This window comes from Vulpes lagopus, chromosome X (assembly GCF_018345385.1).
Source record: "Vulpes lagopus strain Blue_001 chromosome X, ASM1834538v1, whole genome shotgun sequence".
NCBI classification, from domain to species: Eukaryota; Metazoa; Chordata; class Mammalia; order Carnivora; family Canidae; genus Vulpes; species Vulpes lagopus.
This window is the reverse complement of record NC_054848.1, coordinates 55309824-55326137: the sequence shown is the minus strand read 5'-3', so window position 1 is coordinate 55326137 and position 16314 is coordinate 55309824. Positions and strand designations below refer to the sequence as shown.

Below are 16314 nucleotides of genomic sequence, written 5' to 3'. Positions count from 1 at the left end.
CTGTGAACAGCATCACCATCGACCCAGTCACCTCAAAGTCAGAAATCTAGGTTCCACCCTCTTCCCTTCCATTATCAATCAGCCTCACCATGCCCCTCCCTACTGCCCATGCCTCTGCCAGCCTGAGTCTCCATCATCTCATCTGGCATCACCCTCTCCTCCATTTATCCATTCTCAAAGTGCCACCAGCGAGATCTCTCTAAAATGAGCATTTGATCCTGAGCATTGTAATCACCATGCTACATGTTCCCTCCCTTCCAACCATCCAGAACTACTTGTTCCACAAACAGACCATGTAATTTCACACCCTCTGCCGAGAATGCTCTTCCCTCTCTCCAGCAAACTCCTACCTACTTTTCATGATCTCAGTGATCTCCTCTCTGAAGCCTTCCCATCCTTATTCCATGAGCAAAGTTGGTTAACTCCTTCCTCTGACCACAGATTCTCATTATTTATTGCCATGATCACATTTTATTCAACTTATTTACCTGTCTCTCATTCTAGCTCCTAAAGTTCCCTGCAATTAGAAACTAGACCTTACGTTTTTTATCAGCATCTAGCAGACCGCTTGATAAAGACAGGGGCTGGATATATGTTGAATGAACAAATGGATGAATACCACATACCCACCCAATCTCCCGAGCCAAAATTCTGAAAGCCACCATCCATTCCATTCTGCCTTTTCCATCCATGAATGCGACTGGTCATCAAGTCCTGTTGATTCTACCCCCTGAAGAGCTCTCAGATTCATGCCCCTCTTCCCCATTTTCATGCCACAGCCCTAGATTGGGCTCCGTTACCCCTTATTTGAACTAGATTTGCTCCCCTCCAAAACCGTTCTCCACACTATAGCTGGGTTTTTACATTTTTTATTACAAAAATAGTACATACTTATAAAAAAATTCAAATGATACAGAAACAAAAGCACAGTACGTTCCCAGTACACATACAACCATATAGCCCCCTCCTCTCTGATCCCATTCCTCAGAGGTTATCTCTGTGAACAGTTTAGTGTATATCCTTTCAGACCCTTTCCTTTGCATATACAAGTATACACACACACATATAGATATACACCCGTGGTTTTGTCTTACAAAAGTGGGGTCAAACTTTTCTGTTACACATAGATTCTTCAATTTCTTTCACAATCAACATACAGAAAATTTCTAGAACACAAATATGATGAAATCAATCCACTAGTGCTCATTTCCTGAAATATACAGTTCACACCTGTTGTCATCGAGGATGTGTTTCCTGCCAGTCTTTCAGTCTCATCTCTAGCCATTCCAGCATTAAATGACTAGAGCATAAACTCCTTCCAATCCTTTCTGAAACAAGGCAGACACAAACCAACCAACTGACCAGGAACATGCTCTGCTATCGGCCTTTTCACTTATGTTACACTCTGCCTGGACTTTTCCATCTGGCAAGTTCCTATTCATTCTTCAACAGTAAGCTTATCAATTACCTCTAGGAAGACTTCCCTGACTTTTTCTGACATGGTCACTCCTCTGTTTTCCCCTCTACTTTATATCTAGATTCTTCATTGCACTTATCTCACCGCACCACTGCAATTATTTAAGAAACAAGTTTTGAATTCCACTCCCCCTCTCCCAACCTGTGGGTGAGCTCTTTGGGTAAAAGCAGTGTGTCTTATTTACCTTTGCATCCCAAGGATCTGATACAGTGCTTATCACGGGGCAGATGCTCAAAGACAAGTCTTTCAAGGATGTTCTGATTTTACAAACATTTACTGAGTACCCACTGTGCACAGAACCATATCCTGAGCATGAAAAGAAACATAAGACACACAGTCTTTGCCCTAAGGCGCTTACCACAGAACACATTTCACATGGCAACACATCATTTCTGACATATAGGCGGTTTCAAAGATTTAGAGTCATTTGCCTCAAATCCATTTAGGAATAAGGCATTGCATAATTGAACAATAAAGTAACAGGGAGGTTGTCCAATAGGTTTATGTGTTTACTGGGGCACAGAGTCGACCAGTACTCAATTCTCTGTCTCAACAAGGAGGTGGCCACCAGTTCCAGCCTGCAAATTAGAAAACTGAGATGATATCATGCTTGGGAAAGGTCTAATACACCAAGGGGACAGAAAGTTGTTAGTCCTTTCACAATTTCTCCTCCTTCCCAAGGGAAAAGTGATAACATGTGTGGCAAGTGGAGCTAAAAGAGGGCACTGGAGAAGGAGCAGACTGCTTTCTTTCTGTTAGTGGTAGGGGAAAAGGGGTTACTTGGCTTTAAATCAAGGTGTGACACGGCCCCAGGAAGGTCAGAAGAGGTGATTTATTATCCTTTATTTATTCTTTCTTAAAGGCTAAGGTATTAGTCAATCTGGTGATTTCAGGATCAGACACTACACAATTATGAACACGTTAAGGAAGGTGAGCCACCCAGGCTGGAGAACAGGGAAGGCTGACCAAGGAGGCCCAAAGGAAGCCTCATTCATCAGAGTCCAAATCACTGTCCCCAGCAATGGAGTGGAAATCCTCACTGTCCTCCTCATCCTCTGACAGGTGGACCTGGCTTAGTACACTTGGCCCAGAGCGCTGCTCTTCCTCCTCATCTTCTTCTTCCTCTGATACCTCATACCCACCGATGCTGCTGAAGCTTGTATCTTGGGTGTTCGACTTGGGATCAGGCTCCTCATAGCTCCCATAACTGAGAAGAGAAACACATCATCTCTTAAGCTCAGGCACCACCCTCTAGCCGACCAGTCCCGTTCTTGGTGCCACCAAGGAATCAGCCCATCTCACTTCCCTGAGACACTAAAAGGATTTGTTCCAGACTGTTCTCTAGGTACTTGAGAGAAAAACGATCCTGTTCAAAACATCCACCTGCCAACTTATACACAAGAACCCAAAATGAAAGAAACTCCCCCACAGCTGGACAACATGCTGCCGGCTGGCATGATCATAAGTGCTCTGATGGCCTCATAGTTTCATCTCCCACTTACAGCTTCACTCATCTATGGATCCAATTAGTCACCAATCCTGAAGATTCTACTTCTTCAATATATCTTATCTCTGTCCCCTCCTTTCCATCTCTACTCTGCCTGCCTTAACTTAGTCCTTTGTTATCTCTGGCCCATGCCACTCAAGTCAGTCTTTAGCAAACTGGGTGTAGTCTTGCTTTCCTTTAATTAATTCTTCACACTGCTGTAAGAGTGCTCTTTAATTTTGTTTATTCTTAATTTTACTTAAAAAAACCCACATAAGCAATGCATGTCCACTGGTTTAAGTAATTAAATATATATACATATGTATGTATACACATATATACATATATCAGGAAAAAAATCACTAGTAACTCTACCACTCAGAGATAATCTTTTGGTATATGACCGTCCAAATTTTCTTCTATGCACTTAACTTAGATGCTTACACATTTTATTTTACAAAATTGGAATACTCTACATAATCTTCAGGAACTCGCTTTTTGCACTAATGATTAAAACGAGCATCTTTCCAGGTCAATAAACATACATCGACAGCATCATTTTAACAGCTATATGGTAGTCCACTATATGGCTGCAACATGATTTATTTACCAATCTCTCACTAGGACATTTAAGCTGTCTCCAATATTCCCACTATTAAAATGTCTTTTTCCTCACACCTTCCCAACACCAGGTATTATCATTCATTTTAATTTTTGTTGATCTTATAGGTAAAATACTACATTTCATTTTTTTTATTGCTTTTCTTTCATTCTTAGGGGCATTATTTCTTTATGTTGTTTATTGGCCGTGTGCATTTCTGTTGGGAGTGCAGGGCGCTCTTTCCAAAACTGCTCATACCAAGATCTGCTCCTACCTCTCATTCAGTATCTGCCCTAAACTTCTGGTCCTGATTTGGTCCTTACCTACCTGTGTAAATCATCTCTATCACATGGGTCATGGATCAGAAGCTCCAGCCACATCAGGCTGCTTGCATTCTCTAGAACTATTTCATGCCTCATATGCTATTCTTGCTCTCTCAAGCGTCCTTTGCATTCTTCTTCATCTAGTTAATTCCTAGTCTGAGTTAGCTCAGTTTCCTTCTCTAAATAGTTCCCCTACCCCACTCCTATCCAACTCCCAGAAAAATACCATGGTTGCCTATCACAACACTTTCCATGTTACACTACGATCATCTGTTAAGCTGTTCTAGGTTTCCCACCAAACCGAACGCCTTGAACATCTTAGTTGCTTTTGAACTTGTGATAAATCTTTGCTTAATGAGTAAATACTCTGCTTGCTAGATACCTCTAGCTAGATGTATCCAATGTACCTTTAAATCTAACATGTCCAAAGACACATTCATTTTTTTCCTCCTCTCCCACCTCATCTAATACCTGCGCTTTTTCTCTTCTCTCTCAGTGACATTCCCATTCATTATATACCTATCTCCCACCCTAAATCCAATTGATATATCCTTTTAATATAACTTAAATATGTCCCTTCCTTTCCCCCTACTTCTAACTGATCCCAACTGAAACTCTTACCATTGCCTAGAGTTATTTAACACAAAAATATGTTACTTCCTTTTCTTTGAAGTGATGATTCCCGCTACCCAAACTCCAAGCGTCTCAACATGCCATGTAAGGTCCTCTACGATATAATCCCTTGCTGCTTCTGGAGCCACAATTTCCTTCACTCTGGAACATCCTTTTTTATATTCCTGTGCCTTTGAACATACTGTTCCATCTCTAAGGGTCTCCTCACCTCTTGTCATTTTTCTACTTAGCAGACTCCTATTTCAGCCTTACTGCCAGGTCCAGTTCAAATGTTCCCTCATCTGCAAAACTTTCCCTGATCACTCCAAGCAGAGTGAGACACTCCCTCCTCAGGGGTGACTCGGCACTCTCTTTACTTAACTCCCACTACAGCACTTACCACAACGGTATGGGTAATGATTTTGTTATTAGTCACTTCCACTAGACTGTGAGCTCCTCAAGGGCAGGATATGGTTTACTCCTCTGTGTATCCCCAAGGGCTTAGCACAGCTCAGGAAATAGTCAGTGGATGAAAATAATCTGATGCTGGGCCCTCTGATATGAGGGTATAGCTGGGCACTGATGCCATACCCCTGTAGCACGTTGCTGATTACCTCATGTTGCTATCCTCCAAACCATGAGAAGCCTCCCCACCATCTCCCTCATAGGACATCATGCTTTCTTCATTTTCCATGCCCATCCTTGTGTTTTCCTGAAGCATGCGGGGCTGTTTGGGTCTTATCCCACTAGATCCAACATCAGAGTCACTTCCACTTTCACTCAGTTGGATAGCTGTGAAAAGAAGGAGGTCCTGAGATTAGCTGGACAGAATTAATGTCTTTGGCTTGGTCTTTCAAAACCCGTTACTGCCATACATCTATAAAGGCACCCTGCCTGGACTCCCCTCAGCTCGGAGGAGTGCCTAGGGCCAGCATTGGCAAGACCATAGCGTGGAAACAGAATCCAAACAATCACTTCCTTTACTCGTCTCAGTCCAGTCTTACTCCTTTTCCTCTATCATCTCCTATACTTTTCCCTGCCATTGCTATTAATTGACAAAATAAACTGATTAGGATCTTTCTTTTTCAATTGAAGTGTAGTTGACATACAATGTTTTATTAGTTTCAGGATTACAACATAGTGATTTGGCAATGCATATAGTATGCTATGCTCACTACAAGTGTAGCTACCATGTGTCAACATGCAACACTATTACAATATCACTGACTATATTCCACATGCTGTGCTTTTTATTCCCGAGACTTATCCACTGCATAACTGGAGGCCTGTATCTCCCTCTCCCCTTCATACCCATTTGCCCATTCCCCACCCCACTGTACTCTAGCAACCATCAGTTTGTTCTCTGTACTTATGGGTCTGTTTCTGCTTTGTTTGGTTGTTTTATTTTTTAGATGCCACATATGAGTGAAATCGTATGGCATTTTGTCTTTCTCTGACTTATTTTCCTCAGCATTATACCCTCTAGGTGTATCCATGTTGTTGCAAATGTCAAGATCTCATTCTTTCTTACGGCAGAGTAAAGCAGGATTTTATTTCTTTATTTTCCCCTTCCCTATTACAGATATAACATTTCTTTCTCATCTTTATCATAATGAATATTCAAATCAAAGATGCTATTTGGGCACTGCCTCTTCCACTGTCATCTTTTGCACTTCTTTGTTATATTTCTTCACCTCCTCTAAGGCTAACGAATGTACTCACCCTGTGAGTGCCCAGTACTGAGTCTACTAATGGGATTTCAAGAAAAGAGCAGCTTCTGGTAACAGCATATGTGGCCAAGAGTCATCTGTTCAGTCCTCGGGGTGCTATAGTGAGCTACCTATAACAGAAGCCCAGGAACAAGACTTACCAGAGAAAGGATTGTCTCCTTCTTCATCACTCCCAGCATCTTCTTCATCATCTTCTCCTTCAGACATAAGCAAATCCTCATACAGGACACTGGCTTGAGGCTGTTGCATACTTCCTTCCTCTTCATCTGCAAGATCACCATCTGCATCTTCACCTTCCTGAATGAGACCAGTTGGGGTCAAAGTCCCATCAATTGACCGTGTAAGAGTTCAGAAGCCACCACCAGCACCCCCCTTGCTGCCTCACAAGAAGTTAAGTAATTGTGGTGGATAGACTCGTTCAGCTGATTCCAAGGATTAAAGTCCGATTGGGCCTCACTATGAAGACCCTGGTATAACCTTGGGATTTGGCCTGCCCTGTACTAGAGGGGCTCCTATCACACAAGGGTATAATGTAACCATAAGCTTTCTGTAAGCATACTCACTGGGGCTGGAGTCTTAGGTTTCCCATCCTCCTCCTCATCATCATACCCTTCAATATCTACATCAGAGTCTTCCTCGCCCAGCCTACCTCGGCCCTGGCGCATCTGAGTAAGGAACACAAATAGCACATCATTGAGGGACGTGCCTATAGGAGGAGTTAACCAAGGGTTCTCACCCAGGGCGGATGCTCCTCCCTGATATCCCAGCCAACCCCACAGTTAGTGGGGGCTGTTTACACAGCTCAAGGCATGTGTGCTTTTCCCCATTCATTCTTTGGAAATCATTGGTAGAGGAAACCTCCCCCCCCCAAAAAAACTAGAAAACCCCCCACAAACCCCACAAAAAACCAACCAAACAAACAAACAAACAAAAAAACCCCATAGAATAGGACAGTCCTTGGTCTGCTTTTGCTGTGTCATCACAAGGAGACTCTTCCTTCCTAAACCAAGCTTTCCTTAGCTTCTGTTGGGGGACTCTTCAGGACAGAAAAACTCTCCTGGGTTTTGGACTCTCCAGTGGAACCCTGACTGAGATTAGGTGATAGGATTTTTGGCTTCAGATCAGGAGTATCTTCTGACACCTCTAGAACAGGCCAGTTTTTAAAATTTAATTTTATAAATAATTTTAATTTAGATTATAGCATACATACAGTACAGTAGCAGGGCCAATAATTTTGAACTCTGTCTCTGAATGCAGTTGATCTTTCCAGTAACCTGTGAGGTTGTTCTGATGCCTCATACACTTTTCATACTTGTGCCTTCCCTGAAGTCTGTTGTGCCTGACTCTGCCCATAGGGACAGACAGAAGACAATGCCAGTCATGTGACCTGCCACCAGCCCACCTTGAAATCACACTTCTAAGCCTTCATTCCCAGGGTCAAAGGGGCTTAATCATCCATGATACATGTCATATATCACCACCATCACTCCCCCACTCCCCACCAAAGCATATTAACAATGTCACAAAGAGAAAAAGAACAGTCTACCTGTGTCACCTGCTTTTCTGGAGTGGCAGTGGGAATATCCAGGACAGACATATTGCTCTCATCTTGAAATACAGAGGCATCTCGGGACATACTGAGGGATGTGTTGGTGTCATACAAATCAGGAGGCTGTGGCACAAATGTAAAACTTAGCTTCTATTTAGGAAAGGGAGCAAATACAGAACTCCCCTTTAGAGCATTCACTGCAGAAAAAAGTCATGCAGAGCAATCCATTTAAAGAGAAATGGTTTGACACAACTTGATGGACAGATTTTTAGGAATCTTAAAAATGCTTGCTCATTCTAGCAGAGAGGCATCTGATGTATATGACCAGAAGCTTGAAGCAGAAAAGCAACAAAGCTATGGGACAATTCTATGCCCTCACAGTCTTTCTGGTTAATAACCTAGTGTCTTCTAAGCCTTGTCTTATGTTTTTCAGGTCTAGGGCTTCATACCTGCGCAAAACAATCTTGATTGTTTGGTTTAGAGACATCTAATAGGAAATCGGATAAAGAAATTTCAATTATAATAAGAGCATATAGTGGGTTAATAGTTTATGAGCTCATCAGAGGATGCTATGAGGCAAAATAGTATGGTGAAAAAAACATGGGCTTTGGAATAAAATACCCTGGGTTTGAGTCCTGGCTCCACCACTTGCTAGCTGAGTAACTAACAAATTATTTAATCACTCTAAGCCTTGGTTTCCTCAAGTATAAAACATGGATGATAATGTTTGCCTCCCAAAGTTGTTGGGAGAATGAAGAGATATGTGTAAGCTCCTTAGCCCATGCCTAGTATTCAACAAATTATAGATCCCTTCCCTCTTCCCTCTTCTGAAGAGACCAGGAATTTAGCAAATGGACTTTTCAGTGACACGAGGGCAGAGGGAACTGATAAATAAGCTGGAGAAGTAGGAAAGAGTTCTCTAAAACTTTGGCGGAGGGTAGATATATTATGTAGCTATTTAAAAATAATATTTTCAAAGACTAATGAGACAAAATGTTCAAAATATAATATGAAATGAAAACAATAAGACACAAAAACATATGGACCAATTTTACTTTAAAAGTGTCTACATCCCCACGTGTGTACACGCACCCACACTTCTCAGATTTGAAAGAAACACACCAAGATGTTTACAGTGGTTTGTTATTTCTGAGTGGTGGACTTAACTCTAGGTGATATAGTTCTCCTTTATATTTCCCAATGAACATGTTGCTTTTATCAACAAAAAAAACTCCCACATATGTGTTACTTTGTGGGTTTTTTTAAACAGCAAACAAGTGGGCCACCTGGGTGGTTCAGTGATTGAGCATCTGCCTTTGGCTCAGGGCATGATCTCGGGGTCCTGGGGTCGAGTGCTGCATCAGGCTCCTTGCATGGAGCCTGCTTCTCCTCCCTCTGCCTGTGTCTCTGCCTCTCTCTCTCTGTGTCTCTCATGAATAAATAAAATAAAATCCTTAAAAAAATCAAAAGCAAACAAGCAAGGCTGAAGAGGGTTTTGGAAAAAGAGAGGCAACAGAGAATTTAAAGCATTATAGAGTAGGTAAACTAATGGTTGAAGAGAAGAGAATATCAGGGAATGAGGGGCTAGTGGGAAACTGCGAAGTGAGCAATTTTAATATAAAGTGTTGAGCTGAATGTATGATGTAATCCAAGCTAGGTAGAAACAGGTGAGTGAAAATACATTATTACCACCATTTAAGGCTGGAAGTAAAGTATGATTACTGTTATGTTTCTCTACAACTAGAGTTATGACAGGTTAAACCTACACCAATACTCTTTAGTAACATCTGTATTTGAAAGTAGCAATGAGTGAGGGCAATCATTCAGGCGTGTCTTCCTCAGGTTAAGAGAAAATGCACTGGGTTTACTATTTCACAACGTGTATATAGGAGTGAAAGCAATGATGAGAGGGTGAACTGGAATAATGAAGAGGTGCTATCTACACCCTACTCTTCACAGGGGACCCTCTAACTGTACCGAACAGTAGCTACTGCTCAGAAGGGAGAACAGGTGCCAGGCATTCCTCGGCCATCTGAGACAGTGTGGCAGGGGCAGGAAAGGATGGATAATAACCTTTGGGTCTAAGGTTTTGATTCATCAAAGGACTAGGTTTATGCTGTCACAGACTAGAACAAACCACATGCTGTTCAGTGGCTATACTCTTCTGAGGAATGATGGCTAAAACCGAGGCTTTAACTTACCAGAAAGGGCCCTTGTGGGAGCTGTGGGCCTATTAGCAAAAAGGGCCTTCCTGGGCAACAGCACTCACCCGAGCCCCCGGCCCCAATCTGCCCACACACTCCAAGAGCCTTTCCTTGTTCTGGGCTTGGAAGTAGGATCTGAGGGCTCTTTCTACTTGGCCCCTCAGTAACCTATGTTTTGGGGTGAAAGAGAGTACAAGATAGATAGGGAGAGTGCATGAATGAAATAAAAACAGCAATAATCCAACAGAGATCATATAGGTTGCGGTGTTAGTTCAGAGTAGAATGAAAAAAAAAGTTTTCCAGTGGAAATCTGGTGAATTTTGTATTGAAATATTTGGTTAAATGTGAAAGGAAGTCTGAGAACTCTAGACAATTTTCACACAGACTAAGAAACATTTACTGAATGTCTCCTACGTGCCAGGCAAATTCACTCATTTAATGTTTATAATAATCTCGAAATGTACATTTTAGAGAAAAGGAGACTAAGCAAGAGGGCTTAAGTAACTTCCTAAGTTCACAAAGCTAGCAAACAGCAGGGCTAAGATTCAAACCCAGGCCTGTTTTATTGCCAAAATTCATGTACTTCCCACTTTGCCATAGTGCTTTCAATACAGAAACCAAGCACTGGTTACATTCTGGTGAGTCCTATTCTTCCAATATGGAAACATACACTTCTGTTCAAATATATTCAAGGGACAGAACAGAAAGATTAAGAACTTCTTATTAACCTTGCTCCCTACTCTCATGACATGTAACTTTAAGAATATTATAAATGTTACCTATCGTTATTTACAAGGAGAGGGAGTCAATCCAGGAAAATGGCTGACATCTGAGCTACACTGAGATACATCTGAGGAAATGACTAATCAGGTACCTATGAGGCACAGGAACAATATGGCGAATGTCTGTAATTGAGAATTCTCTACTCTAGGGATGTCCTAGTTCATGGGCAAGGGAACTCCAGAGACTCAAGAGGATACCTCTGGCCACAGCAGTCAGGAATCTGGTATTCCTAAATACTGCCTCAACAACTAAGACCCCACCCGGTCATTTATCCCACACCTGCTTCTTCTGGATTCAACAAGGCCACCAAGACCCATGGCCCTCACTCACCTTAGCCTTTGAGAAGACAAGAAAGCACACGAAAGGCATATGAAGAGGAAGGACAGAGAAGAAGGGTATCTCAGTAAATATATGTTAACATGTTCCCAATTTCCCAAACCAATAAGAAAACTTTAAGAGGCAGTTCCTAGTCTTTAGACTCACCTGAGGTGTATAAGGCCCTGGGGTCATCGGGTCCAAGCTTTCTAATTCTGCTTCCTCCAAAGCCGCTTCCTTAGCTGTACAAATATCCTTCTCAAGTTGAGTCAAATGCTCATCATACTGAGAAATGAAAGAAAATTAATGAATTCCCTGAACATGTGCTTTAGGCACCGGAGACATATAAAAGTAAACGAAGTAGGGTGCCTGGCTGGCTCAATCGGTAGAGCATCTGACTCTTGATCTGAGGGTCATGAGTCTGAGCCCCACATTGGGTGTGGAGCCTACTTAATAGATAAAATAGTAAATAAGGTAGACTAAAATCCTTGTCTTCATGGAACTTCTTTTAGTGGCAGGTCACATATGATAACTAAAGTAAATAATTATATAGTTTGTTAAAAACATTTAGTGCTAGGTAGGAAAATAAAACAGGAAAGGAAATGAGGGATGTGGGGTGAGGGTAGGAGGGGGGAGGTCACATCTGAAAATCAGAGAGGCAGGGAAGGCCTCCTCACCCAAGGGAACAAAGGTATTCCAGAATACATCCCAAAGAGACCTTCTCTTTACCACCTACCTCAGTCAATGTCTGGTAACAGACATTTACAATCTCCTGAGCAGTCTTAGTATACTGACTTTCAGGCCCTACAAAAGAAAAGAGAAAAATACCATGGCTTTTGCAGACTTCAGTTTCAGAAATTTACTTCTGCCAGCAGTAGTGTCCCATGTTATCCTAGACTCAAAAAACTATGCCTCAGCTTTATCTTGGACTCTTGCTCTACTTCTGGAGGTGGAAAAGTTCAAACGCATACAACGACAGAGACACTAATATGATGAACTTCCATGTACACATTATCCAGCTTCAATGATTGTCAATACATGGCCAATCCTGTTTCATTCACACCTCAACTTTTATACTCCTTTTAGATTATTGTGAAGCAAATTCCAGCATCACTTATTTCATTCATAAATTGTTTTAGCATGTGTCTCTGAGAACTCTTCTAAAATATAACTACATATGAGGATATAATGGTACATATGTATCATTAGACATTTGTCAAAACCCACAGAATATACAAGAATGAGCCCTAATGTAAACCACGGGCTTTGGTTTATGATGTGCCAACACAGGTTCATCAAATGTAACAAATGTATCACCCTGCAGGGGATGTTGATAATGGAGAGGCCTATGCATGTGTGGAGGTAGGGGGTGTATGGGAACTCTATACCTTCCACTCAATTGTTCCCTAAACTGCTCTAAAAATTCTCTCTCTCTCTCTCTCTCTCTCTCTCTCTTATATATATATATATATATATATATATATATATACATACATCTATCTATCTAAACCAAACCAACTATATTATGTCTGACATAGTTAACAATAATTCTCTAATATTATTAAATGGCCAGTCAACATTTAAATTCCTCAACTGTTTTGTAAGGTTCTTCCACATTTGATTTCTTTGAATCATAATTCAAATAAATTCCACACACTGCTTTGAGATACTTTTACTACCTATTAAGTGATTCTTTTTTTTAAGATTTTATTTATTTTTATTTATTTATTCATGAAAGACAGAGAGAGGCAGAGACATAGGCAGAGGGAGAAGCAGGCTCCATGCAGGGAGCCCGACCTGGGACTTGATCCTGGGACTCCAGGATCACGCCCTGGGCCGAAGGCAGGGGCCAAACCATTGAGCCACCCAGGGATCCCCCTATTAGGTGATTCTTAACTAGACTACACAGTTCCCCATATGGTCTCTGTCATGAGTTGCATGTCAGTCAACTGGTAGCTTGTAAGTCAATCCGGTTTTGTTTGGTCCACATGAAAAATCACCTCAGCTTGTGAAGACAGACTGAACTGTACATCCATAACATTTGCACTTTTTGTATGCAAATTATACCTCAATAAAAAGTTTTTAGAAAAATCTTAATTGACAACATTTAATAATTGAGAAATTTCATATAAAAACCCAAATGTCGGGATCCCTGGGTGGCGCAGCGGTTTGGCGCCTGCCTTTAGCCCAGGGCGCGATCCTGGAGACCTGGGATCGAATCCCACGTCGGGCTCCCGGTGCATGGAGCCTGCTTCTCCCTCTGCCTGTGTTTCTGCCTCTCTCTCTCTCTGTGACTATCATAAATAAAAATTAAAAAAAAATAAATCTTAAAAAAAAAACCCAAATGTCTGGCTTCTCTTAAATTAAAAAGCCGTAACTCCAAGGCATCAATCCCACAAAGCACCAATGGGCTGGAGCTGAGTAGCAGCTGCCCCTTTTAGATAGTGTGTTCCACAGGTTACCATACTCCCTACCAGGTCTGTTTAACTCATTTTTGCCAGGACCCTGAAGGCATCTGACTTTAATATTCTTTCATATACTTACTGGTCATTCATCTGTTCATTCATTCTTCAAGCATTTGAGTACCTTCTATGTGCCAGGCAGAAATGAGTATGATACAGACCATATCCTCCAGAAGCCTATGGTCTAGGACAATGAGACAACTAGAAACAAATAGGGCAATATAATGAAGTGGGAAAAATCATACAGGGTTCAGTAGAGGTACAGAGGAGGAAGCAGCCAATTATGGGAAGTGAGAGGGAAAAAGGAATTAGGAAAGGCTTCACAGAGGAGATGATCCCTGAATTAGACTTACTATTTACTAGGATGCAAAGGATAAAATATATAATACATGATGTATATGTGCAACTTTCATGCTGGACCTATTCTAATTATAACAAACTATTATATGAACAAAGAAGTCTCAGTTAAAACCTAAGCTAGGACATCTGTTTCCTCAAAGACGTAATAAAAATTTTATCTTCACACAAGCTATGCCAAACACAAATAAACCAGAAAGAAGACAAAGTTGACCATCAAGATATTTAGGACATGTATAAAGACAGCCAGAGCTGGCTCACCATCAAGAACAGTGTGAATGATAAGACTGCAGCTCAAGTTTCAGAGTTCTAATCTCCTAGGGCCACCAGTAGGCTGGTCCTCAAAATAATGATGGAGACAGACTGTAAAAGTTATCAGAAAGCTTGTCCATGTTGATAGTAATGCGTGATGCTAGGGTAAAAACAGGCTGCATACAGTCTACAGGCCCCCTTCATTGAGCCAATACAACATCAGTTTCTTATGGTACATGGACTCTTCTATCTATGGGAACTTGCCTTGTGGCTACAATTCCAGCCTATAAGTGAAGAATTTAGACCTTACTCGACTTCAGTTTTAAAACTTAAATTAGGGGATCCCTGGGTGGCGCGGCGGTTTGGCGCCTGCCTTTGGCCCAGGGCGCGATCCTGGAGACCCGGGATCGAATCCCACGTCGGGCTCCCGGTGCATGGAGCCTGCTTCTCCCTCTGCCTGTGTCTCTGCCTCTCTCTCTATCTCTCTGTGACTATCATAAATAAATAAAAAAAAAAATTAAAAAAAAAACTTAAACTAACCATTTAACATCTCATTGCTCCCATTTAAAATACAGGGAAAAATTGTTTTTTTGTATTTGCACAATTTTCTCTCTTAACCACTTTGAAGATGGGACCTTTTCCTTGCCCATTTTCTTTGCAACACAGAACTCTAAAGAAACACCTGCTAATAATAACTCTAGGATATATATAAACACAGTTATTTACATAAACTGATATACCTGTCCCTGTGTTTGGATTACTAGCTGTTTGTGTCCTCAGTTTTTAACAGTCTGTGCTCTCAAGCATTATGAAGGGTTTGGCTATTTAACTCTGTTACTCTACTATATGCAAAGTAGACCAAAGAAGGATAAAATATCTGATTTTCCCAAAGAAATGAAAACACTAATTTGAAAAGATACATGTACCCCTATGTTTTTTGCAGCATTATTTATAGTAGCCAAGATATGGAAGCAATGCTCAGTTGGTTGAGTGCCTTCAGCTCAGGTCATGATCTCAGGGTCCTGAGACTGAGTCCCTCCCCTCGTTGGGCTCCCTGTTCAGCAGGGAGGCCTGCTGCTCCCCCTCCCTCTGCCTGCTGCTCTTCCTACTTGTGCTCTCTCTCTCTAACAAATAAAATATTAAAAAAAGAGAGAGATGAATGGATATAAGATGTGGTATACACACACACACACACACACACACACACATGCGTGCATGCAGAGGAATATTACTCAGCCATTAAAAAGAATGAAATCTTGCCATTTTTGATAACAGATGGAACCAGAGGGAATAATGCTGAGAAGTCAGACAGTGGAAGACAAATGCCATATGATTTCACCATGCTTGTAACTTTCTTCTCACATCACTAAAGAGGTAAATTAACTTAGAAATGACAAAAAGATTCAATAAAAATATAAATAAATGTACACCCCCCAAAAAAACGGGGTAAGATACTAGATGTTTTCGTATCCAATAATTCTTGAATGGGGTTGTAGTAAGAGAAAGAGATCCATGAATGTCCTGAAACTGTCAACAAAATTCTGTATGTAATATACAGTTTTCTGGGTAGAATATCCATAGTTTTTCATCAGACTCTTAAAGGAGTCTATAACTACACCACTTCCACATGGAAGACCAAAATTAATTTTTGAAAGAGTAATTTTCAACACAACACCAAAATGAATATAAAAGATAAGACCATCTATGAATTATCACTGTGCCCTACAGGAGAATTAGCTACCATTTACAAAAAGAAATATTTTTCCACATATACTTTGCTTTTACTCTCTCCGTATTAAATCACAGCAATGCAATTGCAAATGTCTTGTTAAGGAAATAGATTTATACTTTGTCTCATTCCAAATAAGGATTAGCAGTAACCTACAGAATCACATAAAATTCAAATCCAAATGTCCTTAAATAGTGGTAATTCCAATGACAGCTTTGGAAAGCTGATTTTCCATCAAATCGAGAAAAATGGTTCTAGTTAGAGAGGAAAAGTGTTATTGCTATCTGACACTGCCTTATACCAGGTTGCTATATCATTATCCACTAACTCAATACAGTACATAAGAGAGCTAACAAGTTATGGACATCATATGTTCAGTCCCTATCAAATATAAGTAGAAACTGAATTGTTGAACAGAGCAAGTATTCTCATAA

General features: G+C 41.0%; 1 protein-coding gene across 7 annotated transcripts in view; it reads right to left on the bottom strand.

Annotated features, from left to right (window-relative positions):
- Positions 1–853: 853 nt before the first annotated feature.
- Positions 854–16314, bottom strand: part of TAF1 (TATA-box binding protein associated factor 1) — a 72080-nt gene continuing 56619 nt past the window's right edge. For 3 of the 7 annotated variants that reach the window (XM_041740900.1, XM_041740901.1, XM_041740903.1), the window contains exons 33-40: positions 11817–11884; positions 11249–11365; positions 11096–11101; positions 7776–7901; positions 6793–6894; positions 6370–6526; positions 5114–5291; positions 854–2684 (exon numbers count right to left, since the gene is read on the bottom strand). In XM_041740900.1, the coding sequence (XP_041596834.1) occupies positions 2465–2684; positions 5114–5291; positions 6370–6526; positions 6793–6894; positions 7776–7901; positions 11096–11101; positions 11249–11365; positions 11817–11884 (974 nt within the window). In that variant the 3' untranslated portion in view covers positions 854–2464. The remainder of the gene's footprint in view (positions 2685–5113; positions 5292–6369; positions 6527–6792; positions 6895–7775; positions 7902–11095; positions 11102–11248; positions 11366–11816; positions 11885–16314) is intronic. The other 4 variants (XM_041740905.1, XM_041740906.1, XM_041740904.1 and 1 more) reach the window with 3 other exon arrangements.